Source organism: Syngnathoides biaculeatus, chromosome 15 (genome assembly GCF_019802595.1).
Source record: "Syngnathoides biaculeatus isolate LvHL_M chromosome 15, ASM1980259v1, whole genome shotgun sequence".
NCBI classification, from domain to species: domain Eukaryota; kingdom Metazoa; phylum Chordata; class Actinopteri; order Syngnathiformes; family Syngnathidae; genus Syngnathoides; species Syngnathoides biaculeatus.
In genome coordinates, this window is record NC_084654.1 from 22,183,289 (window position 1) to 22,197,014 (window position 13,726).

At 43.5% G+C, this 13,726-nt stretch overlaps 1 protein-coding gene across 10 annotated transcripts; it reads right to left on the reverse strand.

The window, feature by feature from the left end:
• Positions 1-23: 23 nt before the first annotated feature.
• On the reverse strand, positions 24-10,496 carry LOC133513425 (tudor domain-containing 6-like). Of its 10 annotated transcripts, XM_061844224.1 has the most exons (10): positions 10,360-10,496; positions 8,875-8,952; positions 4,490-4,977; positions 4,204-4,397; positions 3,730-3,808; positions 2,991-3,136; positions 2,681-2,825; positions 2,217-2,488; positions 1,936-2,095; positions 24-902 (listed from the first exon to the last, which is right to left on the reverse strand). In XM_061844224.1, the coding sequence occupies exons 5-10, from the start codon at positions 3,767-3,769 to the stop codon at positions 790-792; spliced, it is 876 nt and encodes a 291-aa protein (XP_061700208.1). In that variant the 5' UTR covers positions 3,770-3,808; positions 4,204-4,397; positions 4,490-4,977; positions 8,875-8,952; positions 10,360-10,496; the 3' UTR covers positions 24-789. The 10 variants fall into 10 exon arrangements, 7 of the variants coding, with proteins under 7 accessions (XP_061700208.1, XP_061700211.1, XP_061700210.1 ...); XM_061844227.1 differs by having other exon boundaries at positions 3,730-4,397; XM_061844226.1 differs by lacking the exon at positions 8,875-8,952 and having other exon boundaries at positions 10,355-10,462.
• Positions 10,497-13,726: the final 3,230 nt, after the last annotated feature.

The following is a 13,726-nucleotide window of genomic DNA, read 5'->3' on the forward strand; positions in this document are numbered from 1 at the left end:
TGTAAAAGTCATACAGTTTGGGGTATTTTTTTGCATTTTTATTATTATTTTTTTTCTCCAAAAACAGTGAATCACAACAATTTGTCCACACAGCGACACTGGACCCTGCAGGACTCTTAAAACACAATCTAGGACAAAATACACGGCATGACAGGGTGTGATTACAGACAACCTCAAACACAATAGGTTGGATATATTATATTACACGCAGGGAGAGAGCCATAGCAGCAAACAGCTTGTGTTAGGAAACGGGGTAGGAAAAAATAAAAAAGTGCGTGTCGACAGAAATATTCCTTTCGGCGCAAATGGCGCAAACAGTGGTACAACTGAGGGTGTTGAAGCAGAAAGACGAACGAGATCTTCACATCAAGCTGGACTTGCTGGAGAAAGAGTTCAGGTACACGCAGCAAACGCTGCGACGGCGGCGACGCTGGCTGCTAAGTGAGCGCCGGCGAGTGGGAATGGTAAAGGCCTGCGAGCCCAAAGCCACGGTCGGCGTGGCCATGGAGGAAATAGTCCGCCGCGCGGACGCCGAAGTCCCGCGTTCCGCGTCGGCCCCCCCGCCGAGGAGCGGAGGGGCCCGCCTGAGGAGGAGCTTGTCTTTCGTGCTGGTGAAAAGCATCGCCGGCATTGACGCCATATCGGAAAGGGAGGCGGCGAGGCTGCGGCGGGAGGCTCGGGAGGAGTCGGAGAAGAGCAGGCGTCTCCAGAGGGAACGCTTGCAAGAGAAGGTGATGGAATTCATCCGGGGGCTCCGGGACAAAAACCACAAACGGGACCGATGAGGCCTTAACCGATTTGGTCCGTCGTGTCCTTCATGGCGCGCAAAGCTCGGTCGACCGGCATCTCCATGAAAAGCTTCCGGTTGTTTTTCCACTCTGGAGACTCTGGAAGCTTCTCATCTAGAAGAAGACAATATGGATTCATAGCTTTTAAATAACAGTCTGTGTAATCACTTCTTTATTAATTAATTCAGTTTATCCACGAGCCACAGATTTAAGACGCTTTTTGCCATTTTGATCAGTTTGTGGAAACAGTAAAAACTTTTAACATAAGACGCAAGAATCAAGTGTCATATCTTGCTTGTATTGCAATTTCCGGCCGACAAGCCGCAATTTTTTTCCCCACACGCTTTCAACCCTGCGGTTTATGCTTTGATGCGGCTAAATTGTCCATTTTTTTCCTAACGGCCGCAAGGGGGCACTCGGCTGAAAAGGTAAGAATGAGACCAGTGCCGAGGAAATGAATTTTACCAGCCCTGTTAGCGCTGCGCTAGCGTGTTGCTGCTGTGTTAATGGCGTTTCTCAGTGATATTTACCGGGAAGTTTTACTTTAACCGGCCTTGTTAGCGTTACCGCTATTGTTAGCACTAGCTTTAACGCGGCGCGAGGGTTAGCACTAGAGTTAGCGCTGTGCTAGCGTGTTGCTGCTGTGTTAATAGCGTGTCTCAGTGATATTTACTCGTAAGATTTGTTTTAACCGGCCCTGTTAGTGTTAGCGCTATTGTTAGCGGTAGCTTTATCGCGGCCCTAGCGTTAGCACTGTCCTAGCATGTTGCTGCTGTGTTAATGGCGTGTCTCAGTGATAATTACTGGAAAGTTTTATTTTAACCGGCCCTGTTAGCGCCCCACTAGCGTTAAACTCTTTTTGTGTTCAGTCATTCTTTGTAAATATCTCGTGTTTCAATGCAGGTTTCAATGTGGGCACTTGCGGCTTTTACACAGCTGCGGCGTATGTATGTACCAAATGGTATTTCCTTTACAAATGTACTCAGTGAGCCTTGTAACCAGGTGCGTTCTGAAGGCCGGGAATTACGGTAATTGTTGGCTATTTGGACAAAAAAACATGCTACCTCCAAGATAAAATACCTGGGAAAGGAAATGTTTGAAATGACGGGGTACAGAAAGGCGTCAGAAATCTTTATACGGAACCCACCTTCGCAGTCAAAGCGGACCTCCGTGGGCAGATATCTGGTGCGGTCTGTGTAGTTCAGGGTGCAGAGCACTGTCTTGTTCTCTCCGGGCACGCTCAGCATGAGCACCAGGATGGTGCACGGCGCGTTGCTCTCCATCACCGTCACGGACGGATGCAGCTCCTGAATGAAGGCCGCACTTCTGTTATGTCGTGTCATTATCCGAGCCGCTCATCCTCACGATGCCCGCAGCAAAGGCCAAGGTTCTCTGTGACAACAAAAAAAAAAGTTCCAGAAAAGTCACCTTAACAAGTCTCAGCTGCTCCCTGCGGCCCACAAAGGCGTTGAGGTGTGCGCCGAGCGCGTCCAGGAAGCCCCTGACGTCGTCCTGCAGGCCGGCCCGCTCGCCGAGGTCGCCCAGCGGGATGAACGGCGGCACGTTGTGGCGACCGATCTTCAGCGCGGGCCTCGTGTCCAGCTCCAGGTCGTACGTGTCCAGGTAGGCGCCCTCGTAGCCCGTCGCCAGAGTCAAGCACACGCCTTCCCCCTCGCGTGTTTTGGCGACGTTGTAGCCACCTGCTCGACGAAAGAAAAGCGTTATCAATCTCATAATGTGAATATTTCCCTGTAACAGTGGAAGGCGACCAAAAAGTAAATCATGCGTCACATTGCAAAAGCACGCATGATGGAAACTTTTAACCAAAATTATTGGGAATTTTTTTTAAAGAACATATTGCCCAACCAAAGCGATCATAAACGGAAACATACCAGTGATGTTATGAACACGCAGAAGCTCTTTCAGCTGCGTTTGTTTGGCCATCAGATGGAGAAGTTTTCCAGTCATGGTGTCTTCAGCCTCTTCTTCTTCTTCTGGACACCGATTGTTCAGTTCCATCTTGCGTTTTTCAACATCCTGAGCACAACATCTTCATAAATGAAATATGGTAGACATTCTACTCGTAGCTTGAACCTCTTTTGCCACACCTAACATTTGGTTCACTTAGAATAGATGAACTAGCATAAGTGCCAAAAGAAATGCCGCTAACCCTGTAGCGTGCATCCCACCACTCCCGTTTACCCTGAGGGTGTGGATCTCCGCCTTGAGTCGCTCCCTCTGAGCGGTCAGCGCGTCGAGGCGAGTCCGCAGCGCGTCCGCGTGACTCGGACTTGTGACTCGGCGGCGCTTCGCACGAACCTCCAGCGCGCTCAGCTGACTTAAAACTCCTGCGGACCGCGGTTATCGTCAGTGTTACTCCGGCATAGTGATCGGACGTAGCACGAATAGCATAGCATTCATAGCGTTAGCATTAGCATAAAGCATGAAACATTCACGATTAAACCAAACCCCGCACGGGTGAGTGTTACCTTTCGCTGCCTCCATGCCAAGGGACTGCGGGGTCTCCGTATTTTATATTTTATTTTATTTTAGAAATGTTAACTTTTTGTGAACTGGCTGGCTTTTTAGCAGTTTGATTTTGGCGGCTCGTCGTCAACGGAAGTCCGGCCCACCGAAACGTCATCCATGTTTTTATTTTAAATAAACTTTATTTAAACAGTTTCAATTTTGACAAGTGATTTCCAACCGTTTCGGAACCAGTTACGATGACATTTGGAAAATCTCACGCCACACCAACAAAAATGTCACAAAAAGTAGATACACATTGATTATCTATCATCTATGATTATCTGTCATCTAATTGAAAAACCTTTATTTGTTCTGTCACTTTTCTTGATCAAAGCTGCAATAATTCTTGCAAACATTTTGTTTTTACAAATCAAGTCCAGTACAGTTTTATCATTTCACACGTTCTTCCCACCGTTAGTGTCATCCACATCGAGTCCTTTCTCGGCCACCATTTTGGAGGTACGCCTGCCCTTCCACCGCTGCCCCTCCAACTAAAACAGTGACAAAGTCAGAATGGTGCCATTACTTTTTCAACACAGGGCCAACTAACATTTTAATATTTTTCTTTCATAGACAAAAATCCCAATTTAAAAACTGTTTACTTGGGTTATCTTTGTCTGATATTTACATTTGTTTCATGATCTTGTGGGGGAAACCTTGGAAAAAAATTAAAGAAAATGTTTAAAAACTGATTTTTGATGGAACAAGAAGGCACACTTGAAACAAAATGATCCAGTCACAAGTATAAAATTCCAAACAAACCAACTGTCATTGCATTTATCTTATAAAACAGATTGTGGAACCGATGCACTACAAGAACCTAACAACATGGACTGAGACCCGACGACCGGATTTAGTTTGGTGGAAAAGTCAGTCCCCATCTTACTTCTTGAGGAAAGCCACACACTCATGGTGTCCACAGATTTGGCCAAGTCGTGCCGGTCCTCCTTGTCCACGGGGGCGTTAAAGGAGCCTCAAGACAGCCAAGGAACCTGCCTCTGCCGCATACTGGGCCGATCTCTGTCGTCAGCCAGGGCCGGGCTCCGTGCTCGATGAGAATCCTTGCAGTTTCCGCATCTCCTGTTGTACAACGGGAGACTTTGGAGCAAGGACCATAAACATGTAAAGCACGCCACATGAGTACAGTTGGGCCTATGCCCAAAAAGTGTTACCTTCAATTGCAGCCCAGGGCAGAGGAGTCTTGTTACCTCACTCCACGTCTCGCTTCCTTGGGGTCGCAATTCTTGTACCTGAGAATCTCCTGGATCCGATCGAAGTCCTCTGCTGTAGCCGCCTGATCCAACTCTGACATGCTTTCGCGGCTGGTTGCATAGCAACTGTGGTCAACACCGAATGCATGTACAAGTGCAGGCATACACACACACAAAAAACAAATCCTAACAGCAACGCTGCCATCTGCTGTAAGAGTGAATGAATGCGCATTGATTCTGTAAGGGTAAACCCACAGTTTTCTGCACCCCGATTGGCTAAGGGACTGTAGTCAATCAATCTCCTCCATGCCATGTGTCCTGTAATGTACAGAATCCATTCAGCTTGCCGAATTTACATAATTGTTCTATGCCAGCAGCTAGCGCTTTAGTGCTGTATGTTCAAAAGTTTTCTTCCAGACAATCTCAGGATGTCGCTGACTGATGAAGACCTGAAAGAGATGACAAAGCCAGCAAGGGAGGGTGAGGGAGAAGGAGGACACTAGGGTTAAGAAAAACTTGTTGAGAACATGAACTAACACTCGATCGCTTGACAACAACGGCCATTGAACTTTAGAGAGCTGCACAAGAAATGGGACACTTTGAAAACTGTAAAATAAACGGAAAAAATCAAAGTTAATCGAAGGTGGCATGTCTCTTTCATGGAATGTTCTTGGTCAGAGGAACGCAAGAGCACCAACAAATACGTTCTTCGCTCAGAAAAAGACACCTGCACCAAGGGCTTCAGCGGAAAAGACACTCCCTAGGTTTTCGCCTATTTCTGGTGCCGCATTTGCATCGCCCGGATTTTTGCGTACCCCTGTGTGTCTTATTAAAATTGACTTTTGGCACAACCCTCTCAGGTGGGTGGGCTGTATGGTGAATGAATGCTCATTGGCTAACTCCTTTCGAGTGACAACCAATGTCACGGAATCTTTTCCGAATAGATTATCCTATGAACGGGAATTGAACCACCAATCTATCAAGGTCACCAGAAAAGCTTTATTACAACATTGACAGGACCAACAAGACAGCTGGAATAATTTAAAACTATATTCTATTGCGGTATTTCACCATCATTTGATTGACGTTAACCCCTTCACACTTTATTTGCACGACGTGCTGAGGAACCGCAACCTCCAAAAGGGTCACTTGGAGCAGTTTGTCAATAATAAGACTGAAGAATTCTTCACAGGCTCCAACATTCCATTTGGCCGCAGCAAAGCCCGTCAAAGTGCACAGGAAGGCCTACGGGGGGGGGGGGGGGGGGTTTGCGGGCTCAAAGGCAGCTGTCAGACATCTTGGACGTCAGCCGCTGAATCGAACACCACATTTGATTCTGTGCTCAATAACACTGCCGGTCAACAGAGTACAGAGCGGGACACGGACTAGCGGGTATCAGGGTCTCGAGGGAATTCAAGTGCGGCTCGGTTTGGAATGGACACCCGCTCCAGAGCATCAGTCTCAGCAAACTGGTACCAGAAGAAATTTGGGTCTACAATAGGTGAAGCGTACACCATTTCAAACTTCCTTTTGGAGATACTGTATTTGGCTTCTTGTGCATGGAAACATTCGCATGGTGGAAGGATGTGGTGGACAGGCTTGTACTTTTTTTCAGTCTGAGTTTAAACGGGTTTCCAGTATTTTTGCAAGGCCTTGTTTACATCTCTTCCTTCACAATTGATTTTGACAGAGTGTTCCTGAACCAGAATCTCTGAATTTCTTTTAGCGCTCACCACAGTAACAGCAAGGGGCTTATCCACCAGGAGATTGTAGAAATTGTCGTAAACCTGATCATCCCAGGATCCCTTAGACTCATCAAATCCATCCAGAGAGCACAAAAAGGCCTGAGGTGGATATTCAATCAGAGAACACGGGAGGTATCTCAAATCTTTCATGTCCACCTCAGACTCATTTCCATAGTCCACAAACAGGACGCAGACCGTGCTGTCGTTCCTCCGAACCACTTGAGCGCGATACCACTGTGAGTCAGTAGGAAAGAGGGCAAGGCACGGCGTGCCGGGATTCAAACTCTCGGGAATCTCAGTGTCCTGTAGAGCCTTTCCAATGCTCTGGGAATGTGTGAACACAGCATTCAGGTTTTCAGTGTGGGCAAACTGACACCAGAAGTAACTGGGTCCGACAATGCAGGAAGCGTACACCTCCTCAGACTTGTGGCGAGATATGAATGGCGTGTGATATGCAAAGTTCCTCTCAGGTCCTAACCTTTCAGCATCATTCGGACGGATGTCTTCTGGGGTCTCTGCCAAAACTTTTGGACTGACAATCAAAGGTTGTGTGCTTTCCTCGTTGAGTATCTTTTCATGTTCAGACTCCGGTATAGCTGTAAGAGTTTGGTACGGAGGCCTCTCCAACCATGGCCCGTCTGGAGCACATACTGCCTTGCCGTTTTGATCTTTATCTTGATTTAATTTTGACACATATGAGAGTTCTTCAGTTAAAAAGTCCTCATCTTGTGTGGTGACCTGTTTTGAGCAGACGTCCTTGTTGGCCTGTGGATCCTGGCTGGTCTTTGCTCGTTTCGCGTGCGCTACCTTCTCTCGGACAATTACATTGACGTTGAGCAGCCCTTCAAATAGTTCCACCATTAGCTTCCCCCCGTCATCTTTGTCCACCACAGAAACAGTCACACTTAAACCGATGGAAAGGTCTGCAAACCACTGGTTGACCTCTTGCGGCACCTCAGCCGGAACACCAAAAAGTCCGAGCGCAACAGCCAGTACAGGGATGGACTTTGCCACGCTTACACTGGCAGGCCAAAGTCGAACATCAGAGGCATTCACTGCGAGGGTGTCGCCATAGTCCACAAAGAGGACCTTGAGTTCTGGGGATGTCTGCACCACTTTTCCTCTGTACCATTCATTGTCAGAATACCGTGCAAGGCAAAGGGCATGACATCCGACGAGGTTACTTGAGCACTGTGACTTCCTGACTAGCTGGTGAATATCTGCCATGACTCTGTTAAACAAATAAGAATTTTTGTTCAGCTGGCAGAAGAAATTATGTACAGTCTCTGAAGAAGTTACCCACGCCTTCTCTTTTGTGCCCAATTCCATATCATATGTGGAATAATTATAAGTATCCATAGGAAGAAGAGAGAGCACATTACAAGGACTTTGGGATGCAGTTTCAAGATCTACCACATGCAACGGCCTGCCCTCTTCATCACAAGTTCTGTCTTTCACAACGCATTTGAATCCAGTGTGTTGAGAATCACCTGCCGTCAAGAACCTTTGAAACTCGGCTGACGCAGAAGCAGTCAAAGAAGAATTCGCCTTTGAGTTGACTAGGCAACACTGAAAGGCCTGCGCTTCCAGCTCCAGGAATGCAGGGTCAATTGGAAAGACATCTCCAAGGGGCACCCTTCGTGTACCGCCGTAATCCAAAAACTGCACGTCTACTTCAGGGGGATGGCGGCTCGTAACGATCTTCGCCCGGTACCACATACCGTCATCCGGGTTTCGAGTGACACAGGCGAGCTCGACGATTGGCAGAGGGCGGTCGGAGTTGTAGTGGCTTTGGAGGCCTTCCATCAGCTGCCGCAGAGACTCTCCGTTTTTAGTGTTCTGACACCAGAATTTCTGAGGACCTTTGACACAGGATACAGTCACATCAACAGTAGTTCCAACAGACAACACGTGTTCTCGATGAAAGCTTTGAGAAAGACGTTGGCAATCTATGGCGTTAAAATCCCCAGGATCAGAGGAGGGAAGAGTGTCAGCGTTGCCAGTATGCACTCCATTCTCTGTATTCGACAAGTCTTCCTCTTGTAAATCTTCTTTGGGCGAAGTCAGGCATTCAATTACAACTCCTTTGAAGTCATCCGCCGGGATCTTCCTCATAGCGCCAATGGTGCACATTTGCTTAGAGACTAAGGGTATGTCAAGGAGAATAGTCCTGTTTGGCATCAAGACGTGCTGGACCACACCTTTCAGAGTCTTTCCAGCCAGGAACGTCAAGAACTCGGAAGCTTTTTTGGACCACTTCTCCTTGAGAGAAAGGACGTTGGCGAGGATACAGGACTCAATTTCAGGAGGAAGGAAGAAGCTGTCAGACTCACCCCATGCCAGAGCATCCCATGTGCTGACATGAGGCTGTCCTTGGTCGATAAGGAAGACTTCACATGTGTCACTTTTGATGGACACGATGCGAGCCCTGTGCCACATGTCGGCAATGCAGACCAGACACAGATCCCCCGTCTTTCCCCCAGAGCCGCAAAACTTATTTTTCGGAAGTGGTGCGCGCTCCTTCGACGGCTCATAAGTGTGCTTAGTGCCGACAATGTTAACCCAAAGCTCCACGAGACCGCAGTTTGGGTTCGGATTTACCCTCCTGATGTCTACCATTACTTCGGATCCTGGTGTGGGGAGCCCGTGAATGGAACACATCCTGGGGCTGGAAAGGACCTGGAAAGCAACACAATGTTGACAGCTGACAATATTCCACAAATGACAAAAAAAAAAAAAAACAAACAGACCCAAACTGCATGATTTTCATATTTTCAGTTCACCACAAGTGGGTAACTTAGGTTTGGCTTTAATTTCAGGAATAGGAGGACGACTCAAATAGAGGTTTTACTTGAAAGTGAGCTTCAAACAAACAAGCATCTTTAAGACTTCAAAATGTTTTTGTTAAAGGCTTTATTCACATACAATCATTGCATCTTTAAACAACAGCATTTCTTTTTTAACTTTCTCCATTAATATCGAAAGTAAACCTAAGCAGCATGTCTAGCTCGTCTTTGCTCTACGTTGCCCAGACTGTGTTGCTAACTAAGTTGCTGCATAAGTACTGTAACATTTGTAATTATGAGTGTACATCTTTTTTTTTGGGGGGGGGGGTGTAAGGTAAGCTAGGAAAAAGAGAGTGTGGCGGAGCAGCCGTCGTTGTTAGAGAAAGTATTGAGCACCCCTGCTCTGGGTGGTAGTAGTAGCATTAGTCGACACTAGCATCCTCTGTCCATCTACTGTCTTGGTAGCGAAGCCATACTGTAATTTGGCCCCGCAGTAGAAGGGGCATCAGACAGGAAATAATAAAAAAAAAATGTAAATATGTGACATAATTGAAGAGTCTTGTGGTACTTTGAGTTAAGAATGTCAGCCTTCTACCCTTCTAAATGTTTATACTTTCCGAATAATTTTATACCCTAAATATTAAAATTATTATAACACTACCCTGGCTTGCAAATAGGACATTTATTTTTATTTAGTTTTTTTAAATAAATGCAACAGAAGACTCGCAGTTTGGTAACTCCAGCTTCTCCTCAACATGTCTGTCGAGATGTAGCATTACAACATACTTCCGTGACACCAATTCCAATTTAGACAGGGCTTTGGCGGCCACTTTTACCATCTTAAGATGTTTCAGAAAGAGCACAACAATAACAACAAAATAGCCAAGTTCTTTTGTGAATGTCTGGGTGTAGCTTCCATAAAACAAAACAAAACAAAAAAAGTGAATTTGTGATTAGTTACTGGCTAACTTTTTGGAAATCTGCTTATTTGACTGAAATTACTTCATATCAAGAATATATATAGATTTTTTTTTTTAAATTAAACATCCCAATCGGAATTGTAAATGAGAATCTCTTTTCAATCGCATTACCTGGTCAAATAAATAAATGAATATTAAAAAAAACAAATCAGACCTGGTGGCATTTTGGTGCCATTCATTGCTCATATAAGGAACCTTGCACCAGATTCGACACAAAGACAACAAGAGAATATTTCCCTGGGCTAAAAATTGCGACTTCGTTTGCCTGCTAGCTACATTTTTTTCATAACTTTGAAACACAGAAAGTGTACTCACGTTACCTGATGGGCCTTTTGAAACTGTAACTAAAGAAAATGAACAAAACGGGAACCGTCTGAACGCCATCGTTCGCCTCGCACAGGTTGCGTTTTAATTGCTCTGATTGGAAGACATGACAACCAATCAGTGAGCAAGGCACTGACGTATGGTAGGCGGGACCGTATGCGTAGCCAATCACGTACAAGTCCTGCAGGTGATTGCCGTTCTGACCCGGAAGTGCCCAACGCGGAACTTTCCTTATCGACTTTTTTATTTATTTATAAATTTTGGTGAAGTCTTGCAAACTTCACATTCCTGTCTCGTCATTTTGTTTCTTTTTAAAAATTATTATTCAACTTATTTTAAATGGTGGAATTTATTTTCAGTTATTATGTTCCTTTACAATACACTCAGTTTTAATGCGATAAAAAAAAAACATTTTGTTCCAAAAAGCAGTTCAACTGAGCTAACCAGGTAAATTAATATTTCTTCCCCATATTGCGAAAATCTCATGGTTGACAATAATAATATAATAAGAAGGAGAATAGGACTATCGAACTGGTTGAGGACAGTAAAAAAAAAAACACAATTATTTAAAAAGGTTACATTGAAAAAATACATGCATAATCACTAATAATAAAAAAACTAAACTAAACTAAAAAAAATAAAATAAAATTTGGCAGAGAGAAAAATCTGATACTTTCAGAAAATGATACTTAAAATTTTCAATGATATTAAACCTGTTGCAAATTTGCAACCCCCTGCCCGTAAAGGGTTAAAGTTAATAGAGTAGAATTAATAGGATTAAAGGTTAACTAAATAATGTAATACAACAGCAGAATATGTATCGATATACAAATATATTAAATACAAAATGTTTTTAAAAAATTAATAAAGAAATGATGGAAATTAAGATCAACACAAGAAATATGTCATATTTTTCAGTTTTCTTTAGCGACAACACTAATATTAATATACTATTTTAAAAAAATACAGTATTGTGAGAAGATGCAGAGTTTTAGAGGATGGAAAAAGTTTTTTTTTTTCTTGATAGAAAGTCATGTTATGACAATTTGGACTTTTTTTTCTGTCCCTTATTAACAGAACTGAACAAATCATCGCATTCATAAAATAATTTTGTTCACGCATCTAATTTGGCACTCAGTAAAGTCGTCAACAAGCTCTGCTGAAAAAAAATCCCGCTTGTGGTTTATTGATTTTAATCACAACATAACGCAAGTAATTTTTTTGTTTGTTTGTTTTGTTTAAAGGGTGCAACACATGCCACATGTATAAAAGAAATTATACAGTCACTTGTAATCATGAGTTTTTATATTTGATAGAAACATTTACTTGACATTAAAGATCTCCACGTGGTGTCGGGCTAGACTGAATTGTGTACAGACAGTAAAATAAATAATAATAATAATCGAGATGATGAAAGGGGGTGGGGGCTCTTCTGCTGCGTCCGCCATTGGACGTGGACTCACAAAAGCAGACGCTTAAGTCCACACTTGCATAGCCTGGGAACAGGGAAGCGGAATGCGCCGGAAAGACAAATTCACAAAGCAAAAATGAAAACCTCACCGTTTAAAAATCATTTCAATGTTGGAATGCAGAGTGTTCGGTAAACAACATTTTTTTTTTTTTTTTTTAATATGAGTCCCTCTCAGCATGGAGATTGTTGGATTATTACATCAGTGCTATTTGTAAACACGTCGATTGTGTGGTGTGTAAACAAATCAGCCAAACGTGTGTCGTTATTGTGTGTGATGAAGAAATATCGATTAGGGCCACACTGAAAATAAAATCACATCATTATACAATGAGAAGGATGCTATCATTTATATTATATTATATCATTTTTTTCTGGACTCAACCATACTATTTTCTAGAAAATACTCCGTATATTTTCAAGTACAAGCTCATTGTTTTCAAGGGAAAAAAAATAAATTTTAAAAGGAAAAATGAGGAATATTTTTCACAGAAAAACATTTAGTTTGGAGGAAAAACATTTGATGTTACTGAAATTATGTCAGCAGGAGAAAAGTAATCTTATCACAGTTAATGTGTATGTTTTCAAGAAGAGTAAATCTTTTTCTTTAAAAAAAGAGGAAAAAATGAAAGCAAAATATGTATTTTTTAGAGAGAAAAAAGCTGTACTTTTTCAGGAAAACTTGTCGTGTTATGAAAATAAATTCAGATTTTATCTAAGAAAATACAGATTTTTTTTCTGAAGTTTAAATTCTTCGGCCGACGAATATGATCAAATTTTATCCAAGAAAAAGCATCATGCTTTCAGACAAAAATAATTATCATATTTTTCCAGAATAATGTTGCATTTTCATCAGAGAAATGAAGCAGTCTCGTCTAAGAAATACGGCTTTAGTGTGGTAAAATTCAAAATATATCCATGACGTCATGCTTATTAGATATTTGTTTTTCTCAAGTGTGGCCCTAATGCACAAATATTGAAATCAATGATTTTTTTTTTTTTTAATCCAACAGAAATATGATCACGTGACTCAATGCGGAGGGAAGCATGCTCCCATCTCAGGTGAGCTTACACTGTACATCCCATGCAACAATACTAAATGATATCCTCTTTTATAAACACTTAAGATGCAAAATAAGCAAATGAATAAAAAGGTAATAGATTACTGTATATATATATATATATATATTCTTTTTCTGACACGTAATATATGCATGCAATACTTTTTCTGTCGTGTGCGAACGTCTCTCTCTAAATCATCGGCGAGCTCTACGAGGCTGGCGCTTACAGCGTCGTCACAACGATCATCGAGTTATTGTTTTCTTTACGGTTACTGGAAGCGGCGCGGCGGCGGCGGCGCTTCACTTATGGGAGGAAGCCGGCGCGACGTCACGTATGGGCCGCCATATTGGTACGCGGGGGAGGAGGGGGGCCAAACGGCGTTTTGTTGAATACTCGACACCCGGAATAAAAGTTTCACTTTGCAACCTGTCGGTCCTGAGTTGACCCACGCAACAACAAAAAATAAAATAAAATCTCCAAAATGATAACGGGATGTCTGGCATTTTGGCGCCAAGCCACTATTTTCAGCTCATGTCAACCATTTCCGGGGGCACTTTGAAGGTTTTGTCTCATGGATAACAAATTATAACCACACATGTGAGACTGATGGCTAAACTATTTTTAGTTTTCCGCATCGTGTGTGGGTGAAGCGTGCTGGAAAATTAGGATGACTCGCTCGTGAAATATCCAACCCCCCCCCCCGAAGCTACCTTCACTTGGCGGCATTCAAAACTTTCAACTCGGTCAATTTGCCCATTTGCAGGGGTCCTGATGTTCACGGGTCGACCGGACGGATGCCCGAAGTTAAAGCGGAAATCTACTGGCTTGCATGA